Source organism: Rosa chinensis, chromosome 3 (genome assembly GCF_002994745.2).
Source record: "Rosa chinensis cultivar Old Blush chromosome 3, RchiOBHm-V2, whole genome shotgun sequence".
Lineage (NCBI taxonomy): Eukaryota > Viridiplantae > Streptophyta > Magnoliopsida > Rosales > Rosaceae > Rosa > Rosa chinensis.
In genome coordinates, this window is record NC_037090.1 from 11,567,720 (window position 1) to 11,589,227 (window position 21,508).

General features: G+C 38.4%; 2 protein-coding genes and 1 long non-coding RNA gene across 3 annotated transcripts; all 3 read left to right on the forward strand.

The window, feature by feature from the left end:
* Nucleotides 1–12,123: 12,123 nt before the first annotated feature.
* LOC112191978 (copper transporter 1) lies at nt 12,124–13,455 on the forward strand. The gene has a single exon (XM_024331483.2). The coding sequence runs from the start codon at nt 12,815–12,817 to the stop codon at nt 13,274–13,276; it is 462 nt and encodes a 153-aa protein (XP_024187251.1). The 5' UTR covers nt 12,124–12,814; the 3' UTR covers nt 13,277–13,455.
* Nucleotides 13,456–13,783: 328 nt separating this feature from the next.
* LOC112191660 lies at nt 13,784–15,958 on the forward strand. The gene is made up of 3 exons (XR_002933056.2): nt 13,784–14,096; nt 14,875–15,158; nt 15,571–15,958. It is a non-coding gene; the product is annotated as an uncharacterized LOC112191660 (long non-coding RNA).
* Nucleotides 15,959–16,919: 961 nt separating this feature from the next.
* Nucleotides 16,920–17,294, forward strand: LOC112191284 (copper transporter 2). Its single transcript, XM_024330613.2, has one exon. The coding sequence runs from the start codon at nt 16,920–16,922 to the stop codon at nt 17,292–17,294; it is 375 nt and encodes a 124-aa protein (XP_024186381.2).
* Nucleotides 17,295–21,508: the final 4,214 nt, after the last annotated feature.

Sequence of the window (21,508 nt, forward strand, 5' to 3'; positions counted from 1 at the left end):
TTTAACTTTTAACACAAACAACCTTGTACAATTGGATGTGAGTCATCCATTTATAAATTCTATTTTCTTTTGTCACTTTTCTAATATGAGATCTTTTCATGCTCCAATATAGCCCCGCACGTGCAACCTAATTATAGGCTGCATGCATAATGGAGAGAGCGCATGTGCTCCCTATCAGGCAATCTGTTTTCATTTTGGAAGGTGCCGGAGTGATACCGTTGGGTTGTATGGTCCGACATCACTTTGGGTTTATATATATGGATTATGGAGACCCAATTCCTATGGAGCTTGAAATATGGACAAAAGAAAAAGGGTACATAGTGAATTAGGTTTTAATTGCAAGAGGACGTCTAGGGCAACAAGTCAATGGGTGGGTTCTTCACCCATAGGCCCGGATTGGAATTCGACTCTAGAGAGCATTGTAGCAGGAATTCCTATGATTTGTCGCCCTAATTTAGGGGATCACTAGACGGTTCACCCGCGTGATGCCGCGGGTTTGTATTTTTTTTGCCTTGAATTTTAACAAATATTTACTGAATATGTTATCATTTTACATATTATAAAATCTGATATTTTAACCAAACTGGAATATATACATATTTCAAAAATGAAGAATTGGAGCTGGTATTATATTACACTCCTCTTTCAAGTATCACATCATACAGGTCACAGCCTTTTTGATACTCATTCACATTGAAGAGCTGCTGCGTCAGTTTGGTGTAGGTAGAAGCAATAGGCAAATATTCATATTCTTTCATACTATAAAAACATATCAACTCTAGAAACATCAATCTTTCTCAAGTAATAATCCCATAAACATTCTTATCAACAAAATCTCTTTTCTTCATAATATCCAATATCTCCAAAGCATCTGCAAATCTATTAGCCTTGCACAGTCCTTTCACCAAAGTGTCAAAATGCTTGGGAAGAAGCATAACCTCTTTATTCTTGAGCTTGCCAATATGTTCCAAAGATTCTCTGATTCTACCAAAGATTCAGAAGTAATTCCGGACACAACCATAAACCAATGGAGCTAATTGCATTTCAAACTTCCCACTACTCCCTGATCCTAACCAAACCAAAACAATCATGACTAAGCTCTGGGGCAGTACAAATTAATACTATCTTTTCAAAATGAAAAACAAAAAATGCTTTATTTGTTTGCTGCCAGAGGCAAAGAAGAAAAAGCATCTCAAGGTTTAAAATTTTCCAACTTTAAGACATTAGGAAGCTAATTAACCCAATCTTAAAGTAAGCCAAGTACGGAATGGAGATTAGTGTATACTAAAACCATACGGCAATGACATGTATTTGGATCATATCCAAGAAGATTTCTTTGCTATCAAATAAGATTGCATATAACTGAAAAATAAAAAAGCTTACATCAAATCAAAAACATTCTCAGCAAGGTCTTCATCACCAACAAAAGCAATCGCAGAGCCCAACCTCAAATCAGTAAGATAAGAAGATTTACGCTGATTTAAATAAATTTTTTTGAAGAAACCAAGCAAATACCTTTCAAAATAAAGACCCCTTTGCTATTAGCCCACCTCCATTTTGATTTGTCATACCTGCAAAATTTGAAAGATGATCTTCAGAAATTTGGGGCAGTAATCAAAACACAGATCCCTCTCCCACTTCTCTCTGTGTATCTGTCTGCTCAGTCTTGAGATGAAATCTCATCTTTCCTGAATATCACCTCTCTCTCTCTCTCTCTCTCTCTCTCTCTCTCTTTGTGCGAGGCGAAGAAACACCCTGTGACCCTGGCTCTCTCGATCCTTCGACACATCACCATGGCATAGACGTAATAAAACAAAAAAGAGGTACAAATAAGTAAATCAATATAGCATGTATTGTTCATGGGGAGATAGCGCTTTAGTATAGGTAATAAGTAATTACATCAATAGCACAACTGTTAGTGAGAAGTGGAAGATTGGTCTTCAGCTGGAACAAAACTGTGACAGAAAGGACATGGAAAGTTTGAAACCATTATAAGAATGTTGATGGAATTTACGAGGAGAGAAGCTCAGACCTCAATGCAGTGGCGGAACTATTAAGGGGCCGGTGGTGGCCCTGCCCCCCCCCCCCCAAACTTTTCAAGTGCACACATGGACACATGTAATTGGTGTATAGATTTAATATGATTTAGACAAATACTATGAGATTGGCCCCCCCATAACAAATACTCTCTAGTTCCGCCACTGCCTCAATGGATTCAATTACAAAAGTGGCTCGTGATACTGTTGCTAAAGGTGGATCTTCAAACCATAAACTTGGAGATGCTAATCCAAGACATTAGGAATATGCATGCAAGACCACAATGAGAGTGCTAAACCAAACAAATTAATGACTAGGTATCATCATTTGTTTATATCTAATTAATTATTTGTTTTCAATTGGATCAAGCAGCTTGGCTGCAATTTTCAATATATGGAGAGATCATTCCAGTAGTATAATCTTCTTCTTCTTCTTTTTTGAGAATACATCTTAAAATTTGAGATCAGCATTTTTAATTTAGAGAAAAAGTTGAAAAGTCTGATACGTACATTTCTCGGTGAAATTGTAAATGAAGCACCCATATTGACATTTGACATATATTTAATTAAAAACTTAGAACCGTTGTTAAGAAGGAAAAAAAAAAACTTTGAACCACATTAAACCAAAAGAGGCAACATATATATGCAGACAAGATATACCATGATAAGATTTGTTGGTACATAATTAAACAGAAGGAGTGCCATTTAAGCTGGTGTTTTCCATGATTCCCATTTGGCTAAAAATTTCTATTAAAGAAATGGACTATTAGCATATATTACTCTCTTTTGTAATTAATATATACTTTCAGCTCCGGTCCTCTTCATTAGTAGCGGTCAAGTTTAGCGCACGCACCGCTGCTATCAAATTTGACCTATCATTTCTAGCTGGCAGATACGCACTATCTCCAAATTTCTGTCAAGATTTTTTAAAATGTTACATCTTGGTCTTCATTTTAATTCCTGAATGCGATAGCTTTTGTGTTTTCTTCTGGTACAGTAATTCGTGTACTTTACCATGGTAACAGTATACTTTTATCTTCTACACTATCATATTAATATGTGACTAATTCTTAGGTGCGGCTACCCGCACCACATGTACAGTGCGGCTACCCAATCAAGTCTCGGAGTTTTTTGTCTTTGTTCCGGAATTATCCCTGATTTTTAAATGTAAAATACTCAAAATGCCCCTCCACTTGAGCACTGATTGGCCAGCCGCACCACGTGGCGGTGCGGCTGCCCCACGCAAGAACCTCTCTTAATATGTACATCTTCGGCCAAAGACCAACGGACGCCTCTAGAATGGCGGCTATCACCAGTCAAGTAATTAATATACCGTAGCCAATTAGTCAACTGTAATGAAATTCTCAACTGAGTAAAAGAGACCAAGGAGCAGAGAAAGAGCTAGCCATCGTAATGTTGTAAAAAAATATGTGATGGAATTTCTGTAAAATTAAAACACAAAATAATATATGTTGGGAAATTATCAATAATATTGGAAATAAGAAAACAAAATAAAAGTAAGAAAATATAATAATATATAAATTTTATATAGGAAAAATTTACTGTTGATTACAGTTAGGAACCATTGATTGCTAATAACATTCCCATAAGCAACAGAAAAGTTGAACACAGAAAATAGACCCCCTCTGCAATTGATTTCTCTATCTTCTGAAAAAAAAAAACATTTTTCTGACAATTTCAAGACAACAAATTTATAAATACATTCAGTACAAACACCACACATAAATGTAGAATATCAAATCTTTAAAATCAAGTCAAATCTTAAAAAAAAAAAAAAAAGTGTTAACGTGGTCCAAACTCATGAAATTCTTTTTTGGATTTTGTCGTCAACAAACAATTCTTTCCAGTCTGAGAGCTGATCAGCCGGCAAATTTGGATTTTGTCGCGTGTCCCCAACTTTGACTGTTTGATTTGAGTTACATCAGAATTTGAAATCCCTCCTTTTGTCTTAAATTAAAATTTAAAAATTTAAAAACAAACATCAGTAGTTCAATACGCTTGATTCGAGCAACAATGATCTCGAATAATTAAGTGAAGAAGGGGATAACCGGATAAGGAACTAAATTGATAATTGAAAGCGATGACTTGGGCCCTTCATGCATTTTCTTTGGGATTTTTTCTTCACCGGACTGACTGTTACCAGTCTGGATTTTGCCTCATGTCCGCTTCTTTGACTGTTAATTATTCGATTTGTTTGAATTTTAAATTCCTCTTTGAAATCCCTCATTTTATCTTGAACCTAGCTCGGACCCACTACATAACCCGCTCATACTCATCTTCTTTCAGATTTCCGTCGCTAACACCACAAACACCCAAATCAATCGCAGCATTCTTTTATCATGTCACTGCCACATCTAACTTATCCTAGCTCCATCTCTCCAACAATTACTCTCTTTTATGAGTTTTATCTTCCGCTTGCAATTCAACTCATCCTTCTATATATTGCAAATCACGTCTTGTACCAAAGCCTCAATTGTAATAGATCATTAAGAAAGGATATTAAGTTACCAAAGTTCATGAACATGCTGATCGAGAGTGTGGATATCCCATTCTCATATCTTTGCTCGCATACTTATGGCTAAAAATTAAGCTGATCAAGTTGATTAAGTGAGTAATCAAGGTTGAAGATCAGCAGCTCCAGCAGGTGCAGGTTAGTACAAAAGCAAGTATTTTTGCGAAGCACACATGTAAGACATAGGTAACCAAGGATGTACGTATGGATGCCAACCAAGGCTGTATATATACTCCGTGCTAATTAAGCAACCGATTAGTAGTTAAATTACGAGAAATTCTATGATACGTACCTACATATATTTCACACACACATTTACAGATATGACAACATATTTGATATCATTGTGGTAATGAGTATCATTTAATATAAAATTTTAGTTCTATTAGAGGTATAATTACTCAACCTATGACATTTTTATATGTTTATTAACAATTTGTTGTCAATTTTGAAATTATATGTACACAGTGTAAAACAAACCTGGTAATTTATTCTCAATGTTGTAAATTTTGATTCAATTAAATGTAAAATAAATATACAACCCCTTTCAGATTTACAACGACAAAAGTGGATATCATGTATGTCATAATTCACTAACTGAGAGAGCTTCAAGTCCGAACGAGGTGCAGGGTGGTGTGATGCGCAAGTTGTGGAACAAGGTTTGAAAAGCTAGGGTACCTCCCAAGGTCCGTACATCTGTGTACGTGCAATTGATACACCTAAAATAGGCGTATAAATAAATCCCTGCAATCTCAATGGTTATCGATGGTAGTATAGGAAAGAGGGTGTCTCCCGCAGAGGATTGTGGCTTAACAATTGCAAAACATATTCTGAAAACTCAAAATAGACACTAGACAAAGACGAAAATAAAAACTATACCTAGATTCAACCAAAAATTATAAAATTAAATATACACTAAGTAGAAACACACAAAATTTAGGGTTAATCAGAGTTGAACTGCTATACTAAATAAAATAAAGCAAACGAAGGACAGAAGACTAACGAAAACAGAAAACAATTTGGGGATTTTGGTTTTGATCAAATATGAGAAAACTAGCTAGGAACTACTTCTCACCACTAGACAATGATTACACCTCTGATGTATTTACTAACATGTTTAATTCATTCGGATATCCTTACTCAAGCTAAGCCAATGATGTGTTGTACTTAACCTATCAATCTTTCTTACTTTGTATGTTAAGAGAATGATGTTTTCAACTTAACGTAGCTACTAGAATGGAACCTAGAGTGATGTTCTCGCACAGCTCTCACCTAAAAGTCATTAAGGTCTAAAACATTATGAATAAGGTGATGACCTATAAGCAAGCGCATAATTTAACCCTGAAAATATCGTTAGTAGTATAAGCAAATAGGGATCGTTCTATTCCGGGGATTGAGGGTACACCTGTCATTGTCAAACAATTAAACAATTAAAATTAAAACAAAGTATAATATTCACAAATATATTCACAACTATAAACATTATTTACGAAAAAGGGGGGATTTTGTTTTTGGATTATAGAATTCAAAATTAAAATAAATAAAATAAAGAAAATATAAAAACACATGTACAAGAATGAAACATAAGAAACAAAGATCAAAACCAATTCCATATGAATGAAATCCAATTACAATTCCTATAGTTGATTATCTAATGTCATGAGAAATAAGTTGACCATGTGAAACGTTAATAAGCAAACGATTTCCCATATTTTACTTTCCTTGAATAATTGATCTAAGTGAAAGCACCTAAATCAATCCTATTGAACATGCAATCATAGTCTAGAAAGCTAGCTAATCAAGAACACATTCAATGCATGAAGAACAAAGAAATGATGTCAACCAAAGTGCACAACCTAGTATGAAAAAGTTCATCTATTTGCAATCCTCCTTAATTGATTTCGACTTTTGTCCAAAGCCTTTACTACTTATGAAATAGGTTCACAAAACTATTAGGTGAATTGCTTACCTAATTCTAGCACCAATTACATGCATATATCCCAAGTTGGCCACCAAAGAACACATACATATAAAAGTTTTCTATAAACCAAAATCAATTAAGCAATCTCACATAAGCAACATAGAAGTCAACACAAAGAAATTACAACTTTATTTCAAAACATATAAACGGGCTTTAAACTTTGCCCTCAACATTATTTGTTAACTAGAATTCATAGTCTTACAAAATCAAACAAAGAAAACAAGAGAAATGATATAATACACCTTGAAAGATGAATGATAAAGCCTTGAGACGAAGAACTTGAAGATCCTTGAAAGCAAGCAATCTTCTAGGGATGACACAAGGGTGGATGGCGGTTAGTAAATTGATGTATTGCATGGCTTCTCTTTCTCTTGGCTTGAAAATGAAGAACAAGAAAACTAGAGAATGGAAAAGAAATATGGAGAGGAAATGGAGAGATAAAAAAGATGAAATGGATGAAGGAATGTGTGTTATGGATTCAGAAATTGGTGATTGAGAGTGAGAGGAGAATGTGTTTAAATAGGGAAGAAAAAGAAGAGTGAAATGATGAGATGAAGAAAAATAATGAAAGTGGAGTATGAGAGTGGTTTGTAAAATATGTAAAAGATGAGGTAATGATGAAAGCAAAGCATGAAGGTGAAGAAATGTGGAAGTGATGATGATCTTTTAGAGTAAAAAAATGTATCCAAGGAAAAAGAAATGCTTTCTTCATGTGGGTAGGAAATATGAACATGTGGTGTTGAGCTATTTTCAGGTCAGTTTCTGCCCATTTATTCCTTCAATTATTTCTCCATCAAAACTTCATATTGGGCCTCCGATTTCTTCATATCAAATGTTCCTCTATGAGTGTAGATCATCCTGATAAATTTTCAGAGCTTCAATCCATGTGGTTGGGCCATAAATTCTGCTGGACTCCTCACAGGTCTAGTTTTCCAATTTTGCTTCTGCAGAAAATTGGACTAATTGTTTGAAGGCCTTCCACTTCTATCTGGATCTTGCACTCTTCATATGAAATGTTCCTTTGGGTGTCTAGAATGGATCTGGAAGGTTTCAGCTTATTTGAAGTTCATTTGGTCAAGCGGCCGCTCCTTCTTCTTTGCTTGGCTTGGTTTCTCCTAGCCGGAGTAGGAATATGTGCAAAATTGATCTTTTAGTACATTTCCATTTTTCTCCATCATTTCCAGGTAATTATGGACCTAACGCTCATTTCACCTTCATCTACTCCAATGTACCTAAAAATAGAAATTGAATTAAAAATCGATTCAGTTAAGGAATTAACTAAGTAAAATGTGAGGAATTAACTATTAAAATATCACATTAAAATGCTCCTATCATAAGGCTAGGCAATTTCGGTACTGGTGTTTTCCTAATCTACCTAGACGTTGGTTTATATGAATGGGGCTCAAGTCATTCACTCGTTACTCTAGAATGCAAATAGATATGATGATCATACAAGACACTCATAGCTTTACAACCTAGCATGCATACTAATGTTGTGCACCATCAATAGACATACAAAGTTGATCAATGAACAAACAATAAACCAATGAATATCCAAAATCCAAAGAACTTATTAAATAAACACCAACATCATAGTTACACCATGTCTAGGGCTGAAAGCACCCCCTAACTAAAAGAAAATTAGCTACTCATCATCTTGGAAAACACACAAAAGAAATACATGAGTTTTGGAAAGAAGAAAGAATCAAAAAGATGGAAAACCAGGCAAACGATCGATCGTCAGATGCTAGCGATCGATCATTTCTGGGCCCTGAACTTTACTTCTTCTCCTTGAGTTGCTTCAATGGTTTCTTGCTTCTCTTCTGCGTTGTAGCCCTTGATTGCGACTTCTAAAAGCCTTTTATTCCGTCTTAAAACTCTTCCACTTTGTTTCCTTGTGGATCTCTAACTCTTTGCTTCAAAGAAAAGTATAATCCATCGAAAATCCTCGTTGAATCAAAATTCCACGCACTTTCCTTCTTTAAGCCTTCTTTTCCTAATTTGCTTCGGAAAACCTAATAAACACAAAAACAAATAAATCAGCTAAAAATAATATAAACTAACAAAGAAAAGCATAGGGATAAATAATAATAACGTTGCATAAATATGCTTCTATCAACACTACAGGAAAATATGTCATTTACGGCGCGAAGAAACGCTCTTATAAACAGCGTCGTAAAATTGAACTCAAATTTTCACTTTTACGGCGTGCAATTTACACTCCGTAAATGTACTCAAAAACACGTCGTAAATGTACTCATAAGCACGCCGTAAATGTGCTCAGAAGCACGCCGCCTTAAATTTTCATTTACGACACGCATTGCTCGCCGTAAATGTCTTTTGCAAAATTAAAAAAAAAAATCAATTTATTTTTAGTTGTTCCAGGATCACCCCAACATTGCAGCTACTAGCCATATCATGTTCAGGCACTTATTGAAACAAAATAGAAGTACAACATACCCAATGTAAAATAAACTGTTCATCAAAATTATCTCAATCAACCACAATAATCATATTACAACAAGTGTAATAATGATATACTAAACCTCATTACATCATTTAATCCTTTGACTAATAGAATCGATAAGTTAGCGAATGATATCTATCACAATATTCCACATTCCACATGGTATCACAATATATCACATTCCACATGGTGTCTCTGAAGTTTGAACTCAGTGGTGCATAGGAACAAGTAGATGATTGCCATTGAAATAGTTTCATGGTTATTGGCCAAAGCATCAAGTTCTGTAGAGAAAGAAATGAGAAATAAAGGCACATAACAATGCATTGATTATAGTTACCTTGACATTGAGGAGACTATACAACTTGGAATTCGCTTAGTAGATGGGGAGAAGCAATATACTTTTCTGTCAGTGGTGTGTTTCTACAAAGCATAACTTGCAGCAGCAAAAATCTTAAGGTTAGCAACTCAATTTGTTTTATCAAAACACACTGAATACATGATAATTGTAAATAAATAAACATTTCATAATTTGATGGTACAATAGAAAGCTAGAGAACAATATATTAATATATGTCCAAATTATACCTGTATGTTAGCAGGTATAATCCTTTGTTGATAAAAAGCTACATGAAATATTAGTTTGGATGGACAAAGAAAAAGAATACAATGTTCGCTCAGTATCAATGTATGCAACCTTTCCATTCCCTCCATGCATGTTAGTAGGAAGCTGAAAAGTAGCAAACAAGCTCAGTTTTTTGGCAACCATGCTTCTTAAAGGACTCTGTATTATTTGTCTGTTAATCAAAATTGAATGATTAACAGAGAAGATGGTAACAGAAGATTAGATAAAGGATTAAGGACCTTTATCTAAACCTTCACCTCCCATAAGAGCTACTAGGTGGACCGTTTTGTTTCCTGGAGCTGAACATGCATCAAGATCCTTCAAGAAGTTATTAATGTCAATTCTGCAAGCCAATCATGAACCAAATCCAATACTCATACCAATCATGTAAGATATCCCCATATGACATTCTCATTTCAGAATATATACTGATAATAATAATTGCATATATACCTCTGTGTTTCTTAGAGAGGCAAGTGCAAGACAAGCTCGAGAGCAAAAAATCTCCTGCTTGCAGATAAATAAAGTGCAAGGCTTTATACCGAAGCAGATTGTTTAGCCAATAGGGGAGTGATGGTCCATCAAGAGATGATGGCCAAATCTTATGGCATAATTCCCATCACCTAGGCATAATTCTAACATCCTTGCATTATTAAAGAAATAAAAAAAAGTAGATATTTCTTTACATTGACCACATTTTCCAGTAAAGAATTTCTATAAATTTCAAATGTAGATATTTAGTTCTATATACATGAAATTTGTACAATGTTTTCTTCAATTTGGATTCATGCATAAATACCTTGTAAGCGTCCATGAGAATTTCCCCTCCAAGAACGTGAAAGATGATAATTTCCCCTCCAAGAAAGTTAGAGCAGTGCGAAAACCCTAGAAAATTTTTCAATGCCCTGTCCGGCGGCGCGTCCATGGGACGTCGTCGTCGGACGGGTGAACTAGTTTTATGAGTCCACCGGTGATGGACAGTGGTTCTGGGGCTGGAGCTAGGGTCTGGAAACTCCTGTGTTGCTTTCTGAAAGGGAACGACAAGCCGAGGGGCTCCTCCTTGATTGTTTCTAATCTGTGCGGCGGGGTTTCGAGCAAGGGTGGCATGGCGGATGGTTTCTGGTGTGCGTCAAGAGGATGCTGGTGATAGGCGAAGGTGGACTAACGTTATTGATTCCCCTGTTTTGGGGTTGAAAAAGGCTGATGGAGGCTACGGTGATCGATCCTATACTGGGTTTGGATCTAATTTCGATTTGGAATCAAGTTCCATGGAGATCTAGCCAGCAAAATCAGTTGATGGCTACAGTTTGGTGCTGCGGCGTGATCCGCTCGAAGCTGAGATGATGGTCCGGCAACACATGCGGGCGAAACCCGACTCGCACTCTCTTGCTTGGTTTTTGGGCTTCTGGGCCTACTCTAGTGGGCTGCTTTTCTAGTTTATTTAAGTAATAAGTTTTATAACTTCTTCTATTTAGATTATTTTGTTATGTTAATTAAACGTGGCTTTATGCCGGTAATAAGTCCCTACCCTATAGTGGTAGGGCAAAGTGGGCTCTGTCTCGGACTGCACACCTTGTGTGCCCTAGGAAGGCGGCGAGTTCCTTGTTTTGTCAAATGGTCGCAGCCTCCTAGTGGCAGAATGAAGCTAAGTGTCACTGGATGCGTTTTCCGGTGGCAACATAATGTAAAATTAAAAAATAATTTGGCGGAGGCCCACTGGAGAGCAGTGGCATGAGGTAGCAGCCCTCAGGGCCCGCCCTGCATACATCAACCCAAGTGCTTAAGAAGATTCACCCTTAGGCCAAGCCCACCCTTATCACAAGTGATAAATGATTGAGGCTAGTAAGGCACTCTCCCTACTAACCCACAACATAGGGCCCAACAACTCAAACATGAGCATAGGCCGAAGACCCAAGCCCAAACCTGAGTAAAGTGAGCAGAAATCCTAGTATGCTTTTGCCAATCCATCGCCAAGTTTTACGGCGGCCAACTACTCCAGCACCGCAACAGTGCTTCGGTTCCGCAACCTTCCGTTTGCAGCCGGTAACAAAACCCAGCCGAAAGCTAGGGTTTGCGTTGCTTACTTTCGAAGCCCTCCCTTTCATTCTCATACTCCTCGTATTTACTGCATCCCCATATGATGTTTTTCTCTCTTATGAAGGCTAATTTTGTTGGAGAAAAGAAAAAAAAGGGAGGAATTATTCCGATTTGAAAGTGTTGACTTGGTCCAAACTCATGCATTTTGAACCAACCTGACTCATGCTCTCAGCAGTATGCATGAGAGCAGAGTTTGCAGCGTACAAAAACATTTGGCATGGATTTTGCCTCGCGTCCGCATCTTTGACTGCAAATCTTCATTTTGCTTTGAATTTAAAAATCCGTCTTTTTATATCCAATCTATAACTTGAACCCTAGCTCTTTATATCCCCTCATTCTCTTTCTTTCGGACGCAATTGCATCAACCACCTGATTGGTCATGCACATTGTCTCATGAGTCCCAGCTCCATCTAAACCTCACCAGAGGTACTCTCTTTATCTTCAGCTTGATTGGAATCCAATTTATTAGTTGTGTCTTGCAAATCATGCCTTCTTTGGAAAACCTTAATTATCATAAATCATTAAGCTAGGATATCAAGTTAATAGGAATCGATGTCGTGTAAGCATGGGCTCTATAACTTTCTTTTTCAAGCCTTCAACATGGTGAGGCAGCTGGTCATTTTATGATACACTTGATACCTGCTCCTCCTCTCCTACGTACCCAGGGGACCTTCCAAGGGTGATCTCAAACTACTTCATATTTCATTTCTAGTTTGAGTGCCAACTTCCTTTATGCCATTGATGTAAAGCTCTCTTAGTAATATGGTATTCTACTCGTATACGAATTTTCGACTAAACAAGTCATAGCAGCTCTATAACCTTTTCCCATTAATCTCCACTCTATACTCTGAATCCTGCAACAAATTCTTCACATTTCAAAATTTGATTGATATTGTATTCAAGTCATGGTATACACCCACTCCATAAAAGACGGCTAATCCACCACGAGTCCAAAAAGAGTGAACTTCTCATTTCTGTTCCCTCTTTCGCGGTTACTCAGTCCTTGCTTAAAACCTTTCGTTCAGCATCTATGCATATAGTCCAAGTCTTCAACCAATCCTATAGGAGCTGATTCAAAATGGCTGCTTCGCATGACAGCATGCATGCTCCGCCAACGCCGTCGTTTAACCGCACTAGTCACCGTAGGACGATGATGCCTATGACCTTCTTCTGGGGCGGCAGCACCGAGGTTCTCTTCTCCGGTTGTCCCGGCCGGGATGATCCTGTGATGTACGTCATGTCATTGGCATTTGTATTTGTTCTGGCCGTGCTTGCTGAGTGGCTCTCCCACTGCAGTTTTATCAAGTCTAGCGCGAACAACTTCGAGGTGGGGATGTGGCGGACTTGTTTGTATACCGTGCGGTCTGGGATGTCGTCTTTGGTAATGCTCGCCGTCATGTCGTTCAATGGCGGTGTTTTTCTTGCGGCGGTTGGGGGGCACTGGCTGGGGTTCTTGGCTTTTTGGAGCAGCGCTTTTCGGAAGTCTGGCGGGTCAGGTGATGAGAAACGGTTGGATCTTCCTCCCAGTTCTTGCGGATAATGTTTGTTCTGGTTGTAACATTTGCAACGACTAACGTCTGTTGATAAAGTTTGAGGATAATTTGAACTTTTGAAGAAAGAATTCTACTTAGTGTTATTATCGAAATTCGGATTGTAATTCTAATCGGGTATTTTTGTTTATCAAATTGTGATTCGTCCATATGATCAATTCATCCATTGAATTTAAGTACATAATATAACAATTTGACTGAATTTGCACCACAACAGATGTGGGCAACAGCCACACACGTATTCCCACGAAATTTATTAAGTGTGGATATGGAGCTGATATCCACCGCTCTATAACATGTTGGTGTCTATATCATCCACGTATGAGCCCAAAGCGTGGGTAATCAACTATTTAATACTTGTTTAGGTTTTTTTTTTTGTGTGGGCCCCAATTTTTATATAATTTTAATATATATTTTTTCCCTTCATGTCACGAATAGGTTTATTAATACTTAAAAAAATATATATAATTAGAAAACATCCATCTCGATCATTCGACTTCTGCTCTCAGCCTCTCTCAGACATTCCAATCTCTCTCTCTGTTCTTCCTACTCTCTCCATATTCACCATGACCGATTTACCTGGATCGACTGAATCGGAAGGACTAGATCCCGATCCCCCTATCAGATTTAACTCTGGTCTATCTAACCCAACTTTTATTTTCGAATTAGGGATTGTGATTTGTGATGCGATTGTGGTTTTTCTTTGCATTAAGGTATCGAAGACGTTTGAGCACGACAAGGAGCCTGTGAATCACCTCGTGGTGAAAGAAGCCATCGACCATGGAGAAGCTCCAACGACAAAACAATCAGGTACCATTTTGATTCCAGATCTTGAGACTAGTTGCTACCAAATTATTTTTATTTTCTTTTATGGTTCTATACGTCATATGTAAGAGAAGAATTTGGGGAATATTGTTGTCTTGTTGGGTTTTCCAGTTATGGTTTATTGATTAAATTTTGCTTGCTAGGGTCTTCAAGTCAGTAAAGACTCGGCTTTTATTTAGGTTGATGGATTTTATCTATTGGTTTGTTTCTCAATTTGAGTCTCACCTTTATTTTGTGAAAAATCAGCGAAGGGTTTTTTAAGTCGACGGAAAATTGGTGGGTTGAGCACAAATATCTCACTTTCTCTCTGTTTCAAGTTATGATCTTTTCCATTTGGTCAAACCTTGCAATTTCATTTACTATCTCTTGTTGGTCTTCATATGTCTCTTAGTTTCGCCAATCGAGTTGTTGTTGATGAACTAAGCATAGAACAATTTACCATTCCACAATTTTCTCAAAAAGAAATTAGCTGTTGGTGTGACTTTTGGATCAATTATGAGTGAATTGAATCTAGTTATTGCAGGTGATTTATACCGGTAGATGTGCATGATTTAACCTTGGGAAAACATTGAAGTACATAGCTCATGCCTAATGTCATAATTTAATCATAGTCTCATTATCAGAGCTTTGAGAAATTACATGATTATATTAGGCTATCAGCTAAACTTTACACTTCCACAAGTGAAACTTTACGTTCAAAGCAATAACATGACAGATGGTCCCTGGCATATCTCTAAATTTTCCATGATGACCATTTGAGCAGGCTGATTCGATGCTAAAGGAGGAGGTTCAGTATCTTTGTGTTGCAATGGGACATGACGATAAATCCCTCGATGAATTTGTTGAAATACAAAAGACATGCGTGAATGATTTCATGTTTTTTTTTCTTAGCACAATGCTTATGGTGCATCAAGTATTGCTGGAAATGAAAAGAAACTTAGGGCTCTGCAGAATGAGTTTGAGAATGTAAGGAAGAAGTTGGATGATGATCTTGGGAAGGCAGCGAGCCTTGAAGAAAAGGTCAAGGTCTGAACACATGGTTATGAGGTATGCTTCTGTCTTATATATATATAATTTTTTTATTGTTAAGACAAAATGCCTTTGAATGAATTCCGTGACTAATCTCTTGTTCATTTATTTGCTATGTCATGTTTTTCTGTTGGGCATCACTTTAATCTCATTCAAAGTGGGAGTTAGACCTGGGAATTGAGTTGGGAAGGCTGGAATTTTGTTGTAGTTATATAGTTATACTCATCTGTTTATTTGAATTGTGTGATTGGATTTGAATGTGATCTGGGAAGGTTGGAATTGAGTTGTAGTTCTATAGTTATACTCATCTGTTTATTTGAATTGTCTGATTGGATTTGTGTGCATGTATCACTTTGTATTTTGTGCCTCACATTTATCTGCATCAGCTATTTGGACGCCATTTGAAATCTTCATTTACTCTGTTGGCTAGGTACATTACTCAATCCAATCATGCTTCCCAAATATTCTCTTATTAATTGGCAATGGGGGCTGTAGTGGAGTTATACCTGACCTAGATCCTGGAATACTAGTGGAGGAAAGAGGTGTTCATTTGGAGGTACAAGCAATGAGAGAACAACATGAGGCTGATATTGAAACGATTTGAAGGAGAGCCAAGAACAGGAAGATAAACCTAGGGAGGAAATGAAGAAACAAACTCTGGCCACAACAGTTTAGCTTCATAGGCAAGTATCATTATTTAGGTTCTGTCTCCTAATTACTTAGGTATCATATTATCTGGGATTGCTTTAATGTAATATGAAGTATTGAATGATGTAATGTTTTAATCCTTCAGTCCAATAGCATTAAAAATTTCTTTACATTGAATTGAATGGAATAAATGTAATGGGGTTGCTGGCAGTAAAATTTTAGGGTTGAGGCAACTAAATTTTCGTTACATTTAATGTATGTCAATTAAATTCAGGGACCCACCAGTTTAATTGATGGTGTAGTTAAATAAAAAAAGTAATTAAATATAAATTGTTTGACACAGTATATAAGGCATGGCCCACCATTATTATAAACTCATTCTAGCCCACGTACTTATGTAAACGTGACTACACAAGAGAAAGCAACTGCCCTACAGGGCACTGACCCAAATAAAAGTGGCTGCAATGTGGCAATGGGTTATTGACACACACATATGTGGCCTTTGGCCCAATTTTGTCACACATGTTGTATGTGGCTATTGGCCATAATTGTAGTAGTGTTGGTAATTTATTTCACTGGCTGGAAATCTGCCTTTAATTTTATTTCACTAGCCTCGTTCTGTTCTAAACTTCTTCCACTCAACTGAAAGACGAATAGCTGCTCGTATAGGATTCTCTACTAAAACAAGAATTGTTTTGCATGCCCGTGTACACAAAGAAGATCCAGCAATTCTTCTCAAAAAAAAAAAAAAAAGATCCAGCAATTTTATTTTATTTTTCATTTGTTTTTTTTGTTTTCTTCTTTGAATATTCTTTTTTGTTTTTTGAATAACATATTCTTTTTTGTTTAGGAAGAGAAAAATACCTCGAAAGATCCAAACTAATATTTGAAAATTAAATTTCATATCAAATGGGCATTGTGTAGCAGCTAGCTAAGCCCTCGTAATCACCTCCAATTCTCCAAACGTAATGTTGCTTCCTTTCGACTCTTGTTCGTTTCTGTTGAGCCGTACTATATAACTATCTACAAGAAAGCTTATCTACGTACGCCCAAACTGAGCTCAAATTCAGAACAGATCAACATAAATCAATCATCATGGATATGATGAACATGACGATGAACAGTACGACTATGACTATGCAGATGAGTTTCTACTGGGGCAGAAACGTCACTATCCTCTTCTCCAAGTGGCCTGGAAACGACCAACATAACCCAGGCATGTACATATTGGCCCTCTTCTTTGTGTTTGCTATAGCCTTTGCCATGGAGCCTTTGTCCGTCTGGCCGACTATCAAGCCCAGCGGGAGTTCGGTAGTCGCAGGCCTGGCTCAGGCTTTTCTTTACGCCATTCGCATCAGCTTGGGTTACTTTGTGATGCTTGCCGTTATGTCCTACAACATTGGAATCTTCATAGCAGCTGTGGCGGGCCACACGGTTGGGTTCTTTGTTGCCAAGGCTAGTGCTCTTTCCATTACCAAGCCTCCGGGACCCGAACCTTCATTCTGATAATTTGTACTTAGCTATTTGATTGCTTTTGTGAATGAATTGCTTTCGAGAAGCAATTTTTTACCTCAAATCCTCCGTTTTTATTTGTATGTAGACCAGAGCTGCTATATATGCTATAGGTAGTTTTCCCTTTGGCCATGCTATATATGGATGTTATAGATAACAAGTATATCATGAAAATTATACTCGAGAAATCATGTTTATACTCTTGTTTACTTCATATCTTTCATAATTTGTTTCGAATGTGGCTTTTGTGAATTTTGGTCGGTCAACAAGCAATCGAGCAGACCTAGCGGATGGTTTGGCTCCAGTATACAGGTTGCCTGGAACCAAGTCGTTCTCTACTTGAATTACTGGTCTCAGCATGTTCCTATAATCAGTTTAGCTTTGCCCAGAAGGTAGCTGAGGACTTCATGTACCAATAAAAGAGATTACCATTATGTTATAAGAGCTTTACTTGGTAAAAATATCCCTCACTCGGTGTTGGGAATTTTTTTTTTTTTAGGGAAATGGAATCAGGTTCCAAATATATTACGACGTCATTGCGTCAAGCTAGAGGGTTTCATGAAACCACCTCATAGTACAAGTACAAGCACAATGCAGACTGCGCAAGGCAGCCAGAAAACTCCTAACCAATCTGCCCAAAGCAGCTAAATTATTACTAGCCAACAAATCGAAAACCTAAAGGAACTGCAGAAAAGAAAAGCAAATAAATAAAACTCCCCTAACCCTACCCTATCCAAAGATGGAACCACTGTCTTGAGCATCTTGACGCCTGAGACCCAAATGGTGTACGTCGCAACACAACAACACAAAGCACGGTAACATCCAGAAGACAAAATAGGGCTAGAAGATAAACTATCTACCTCCCCAAAAGCCCAATCCAACCCAAACTAGTGAAAGGGAAAAGGAGACCTGAGCCAAAGGCCCAGATCACTAGGCTGCACCACAACCCAGTATGGCAGAGGCCCAAGCCCACTACCAAGATCCAACTTCCTCACACCAGCCGAACTAGACCAGCCTTCCCAGAAGGCAACCCTGCCGTTCACCATTCCGGCAGCGTCCATCTCTCCTCCACCATCACTGGGTCCTCCTAGAGACTGGCCAGAACGCCTACTTCAAAAGCCGATCAACGAAGCTCGGGAACCACCAGCACCCTCTCTCGAAGCCGCCCGAACTCGCACCCTCCACTGTCACACCGCGATCAAAGCCTCAACAGACAGCGATCCGCCTCAGAACCTCCGATCACAAATCTCTGCCGCCGTCCTTCAAAATCTAGACAGCAGATCTCCGACTTGGATCACACCACACAAGCCACCGCCTCCTCGCTGAGACAACAGCGATCAGAGCCTGGCACACCTGGATCGATCAACGTCGTGGACCACCACTGACCTCGTAGCGATCAATGCCTGCCACAGCCTGGATCGAAACCCATCAACACAATCTGAGAAGCCTCCAAACCAGGAAGCCCCCCGCTGCACCCACGATCACCTCAGAGAGCCTTCCCTGCGTCGTCGTCGTCCACGATCGTCGCCTTGCCTGAAGGAAGAGCGCCGCCGCCGCCAGTCGAAACCTAGGTTTTGAAAAAAACCAAGGTCACTCTCTCTGAGAAGCTCGGAGACGAAAACCCTCGAGGATAATCGGTGTTGGGAATTAATATCCTTTTACATAAGAAAATGGAGGATCCTTTCCTTTTTCTTTTTCTTTTGAAATGGAGGATCCTTTCTTTATATGCTGTGGAATGGTGCATATTTTAAATTGGACAATACATGTCGGGAAAAATTCATTACATTTTACTAATTAGCATCCATCACTCATTTTGTCCAGTTGTGATGAGAACAGTGATTTTCTGTTCATTGAACCTCAGCCTAGACAAGTCCATACACAAAGTTATAATATATATAACTTCAATAACTAAACCTCTACGTAGTTGTTATTTTCAGAAAGTGTTATGTCTGTGAGTCGAAACCAGAACACAGGCATCACTATCAGCCCCAAACTAAATACGTCTTGATGATATATCATTATTCTTCACATTTTAAAAATTATTTTGCAATAAAGACCAAATATCATGGGTAGTCATCTAAATTGGAATTTTTTTTTTTTAAACAGGGTTGATTTTATTTATAATCAAGCAATAATAGACAGGTCAGAGTATAACAGAACTTACATAAAAAATTTCAAGACAAACCGGATAGAACCTATCTATGCCACAATTAAACTCATCAAAATCTAAAAGGACGCTCGTTAAACAGCAAACCTAACCTAAGCAAGAATAATCTCGCCCTCGAAGGAATATTTCATCTAGTCTAATCTACCAAGCATGTAATTATGCTACAAATATAAACTAGAAACGTCTTAGAAAAGCATATAGAAATTACCCCTACTGTAAAGGCTCACGTCCAAAATGTCTTGTTTTGTTGAAACTCTAACATGTACCTTCTCCTTCCCCTTGGGATCAGAGTTAGTACCTGCCTCAGGCTGTTCAGCATCCAACAACCTCGGCATCAGGTTGGTCCTCTTGCTTTCTGACTCTCCATCTTGAGACTTAGACTTGTTCCGGTCGTCCCTTCTTGTTCAAAGTCTTCCCAACAGTAACCGGGACCTCCACAAGTTCACCAAGATGAAACTCATGAGATATCACAACAGAGCTAGGCTTTAGCCACTTCTCCAAGTTCCACTCACCCTGGCACCATTTGCGCACCCCCAACATCAAGCCTATGTGCACTAGCAGATGCAGGCCCACAAATCTCCACAAGCATAGTAGGTCCATCACCAGTCCTTACCAGCCCAGTGACTAAATCAGCCACCTCAGCTCCAGGAAGCCCAAGTTTCGAGGCCAACATTAAATCCACCCCAGCCTAACATTAAACCCTAATTTCAAATTAGGTGGAAACCGAGAAAACTGGAACAACTGCATCCTCCAACCCCAATGCCAACCTGTGCACAGACGTCGTCCCAACCACCACAGTCCCTTCTATTCGAGGTTCCAGACTCCGATCGACCGCGGGTAGCACCTCAGAATAGTCGGGCAACCTGTCTTCGACCGTGTCTGCCACCACCAACAATACCTCCAAAGCCGAACCCGACGCCATTACCGCCATCAGTGCGTTGTCGCAACTACCTAGCCCATGATCGAAGAACCCACAACTCCGACAAATGCCATGGCACTTCTCGTACCTCGCTCCAACTCCACCACCACCTCTACCGAAAATGAGCACGTACGGCGAGCCCATATCCGGCTGCGTACGTCGTGCATAACACAGATCCTTCCTCTGCAGCGCCGCCAGATCATGTATCACAAAGATCCCCAAAGCGTTCTCAATTTGGGTTAGGCGTGGTCATTGTGCATGACCATGCACAAACCTTTCACCGCCACCCAAACCTCCATGGAAGTCAGCAACAGTTCTGCCAAATCATGAATTCAGTCATAATCCTCCAAGAGAATCATGGAATTGTTAAAGAGCCAAGGCGGGCCATTGAGGATGTGATCCTTCATAACCTTCTCCTTGAATTGAAAAACAAAAATGGCCCCTTCCTCTTCACTGATCAAAACCCGCTCTTTCAAACCCTAGATGCAGGAAATCGCAGTCGAAAATGACAGAAGTAGTACCACTTTCTGAAAAAGCAACCAGCCACATACATAAAAGAAAAATCTTGAATTGCATCCTCACCCCAAACTAGGTGCACGATAGCCTCCCCCGCCACCATCAAAATTAACCAGTTTCCCCGACGGAGAGAAAATTCTAGCAGAGAGAAAAAGTCGACTTTTTTTTTAGGTGCTTAACGGTCATAATTGTATGTTCTAGGTAATCTTTTGCTAAATATGTACATTGAAATAGTGACCTCGAAAATGACCATTATACAAATGCATTTCATGATTAGAGAAATTTGATCACGGGTCCGGGATTGGAAGCATATATGGCTAGAAGTGGATACCTCCATTGTTCTTAATTTTCTTCGCTCTCCTCATTTGGTGCCATGACAACTTAGAGTAGAGTGAATGAATTGTTTGCACAACATTTCTCATATGACTTTCTGATCCTCACATCTCTTTTGGGAATGTAACAAAGTTGTTGACATCTTAGCAAATCATGGTACCTCGTTAGCAAGTTTAGTTTGGTAGGATTTGACTCCCCGTTCATTGTTTCGGCTTACAATAGTGATCGTTTGAGTCTTCCTCAATTTCGTTTTCATTAGTTAGTTTTCTTTAA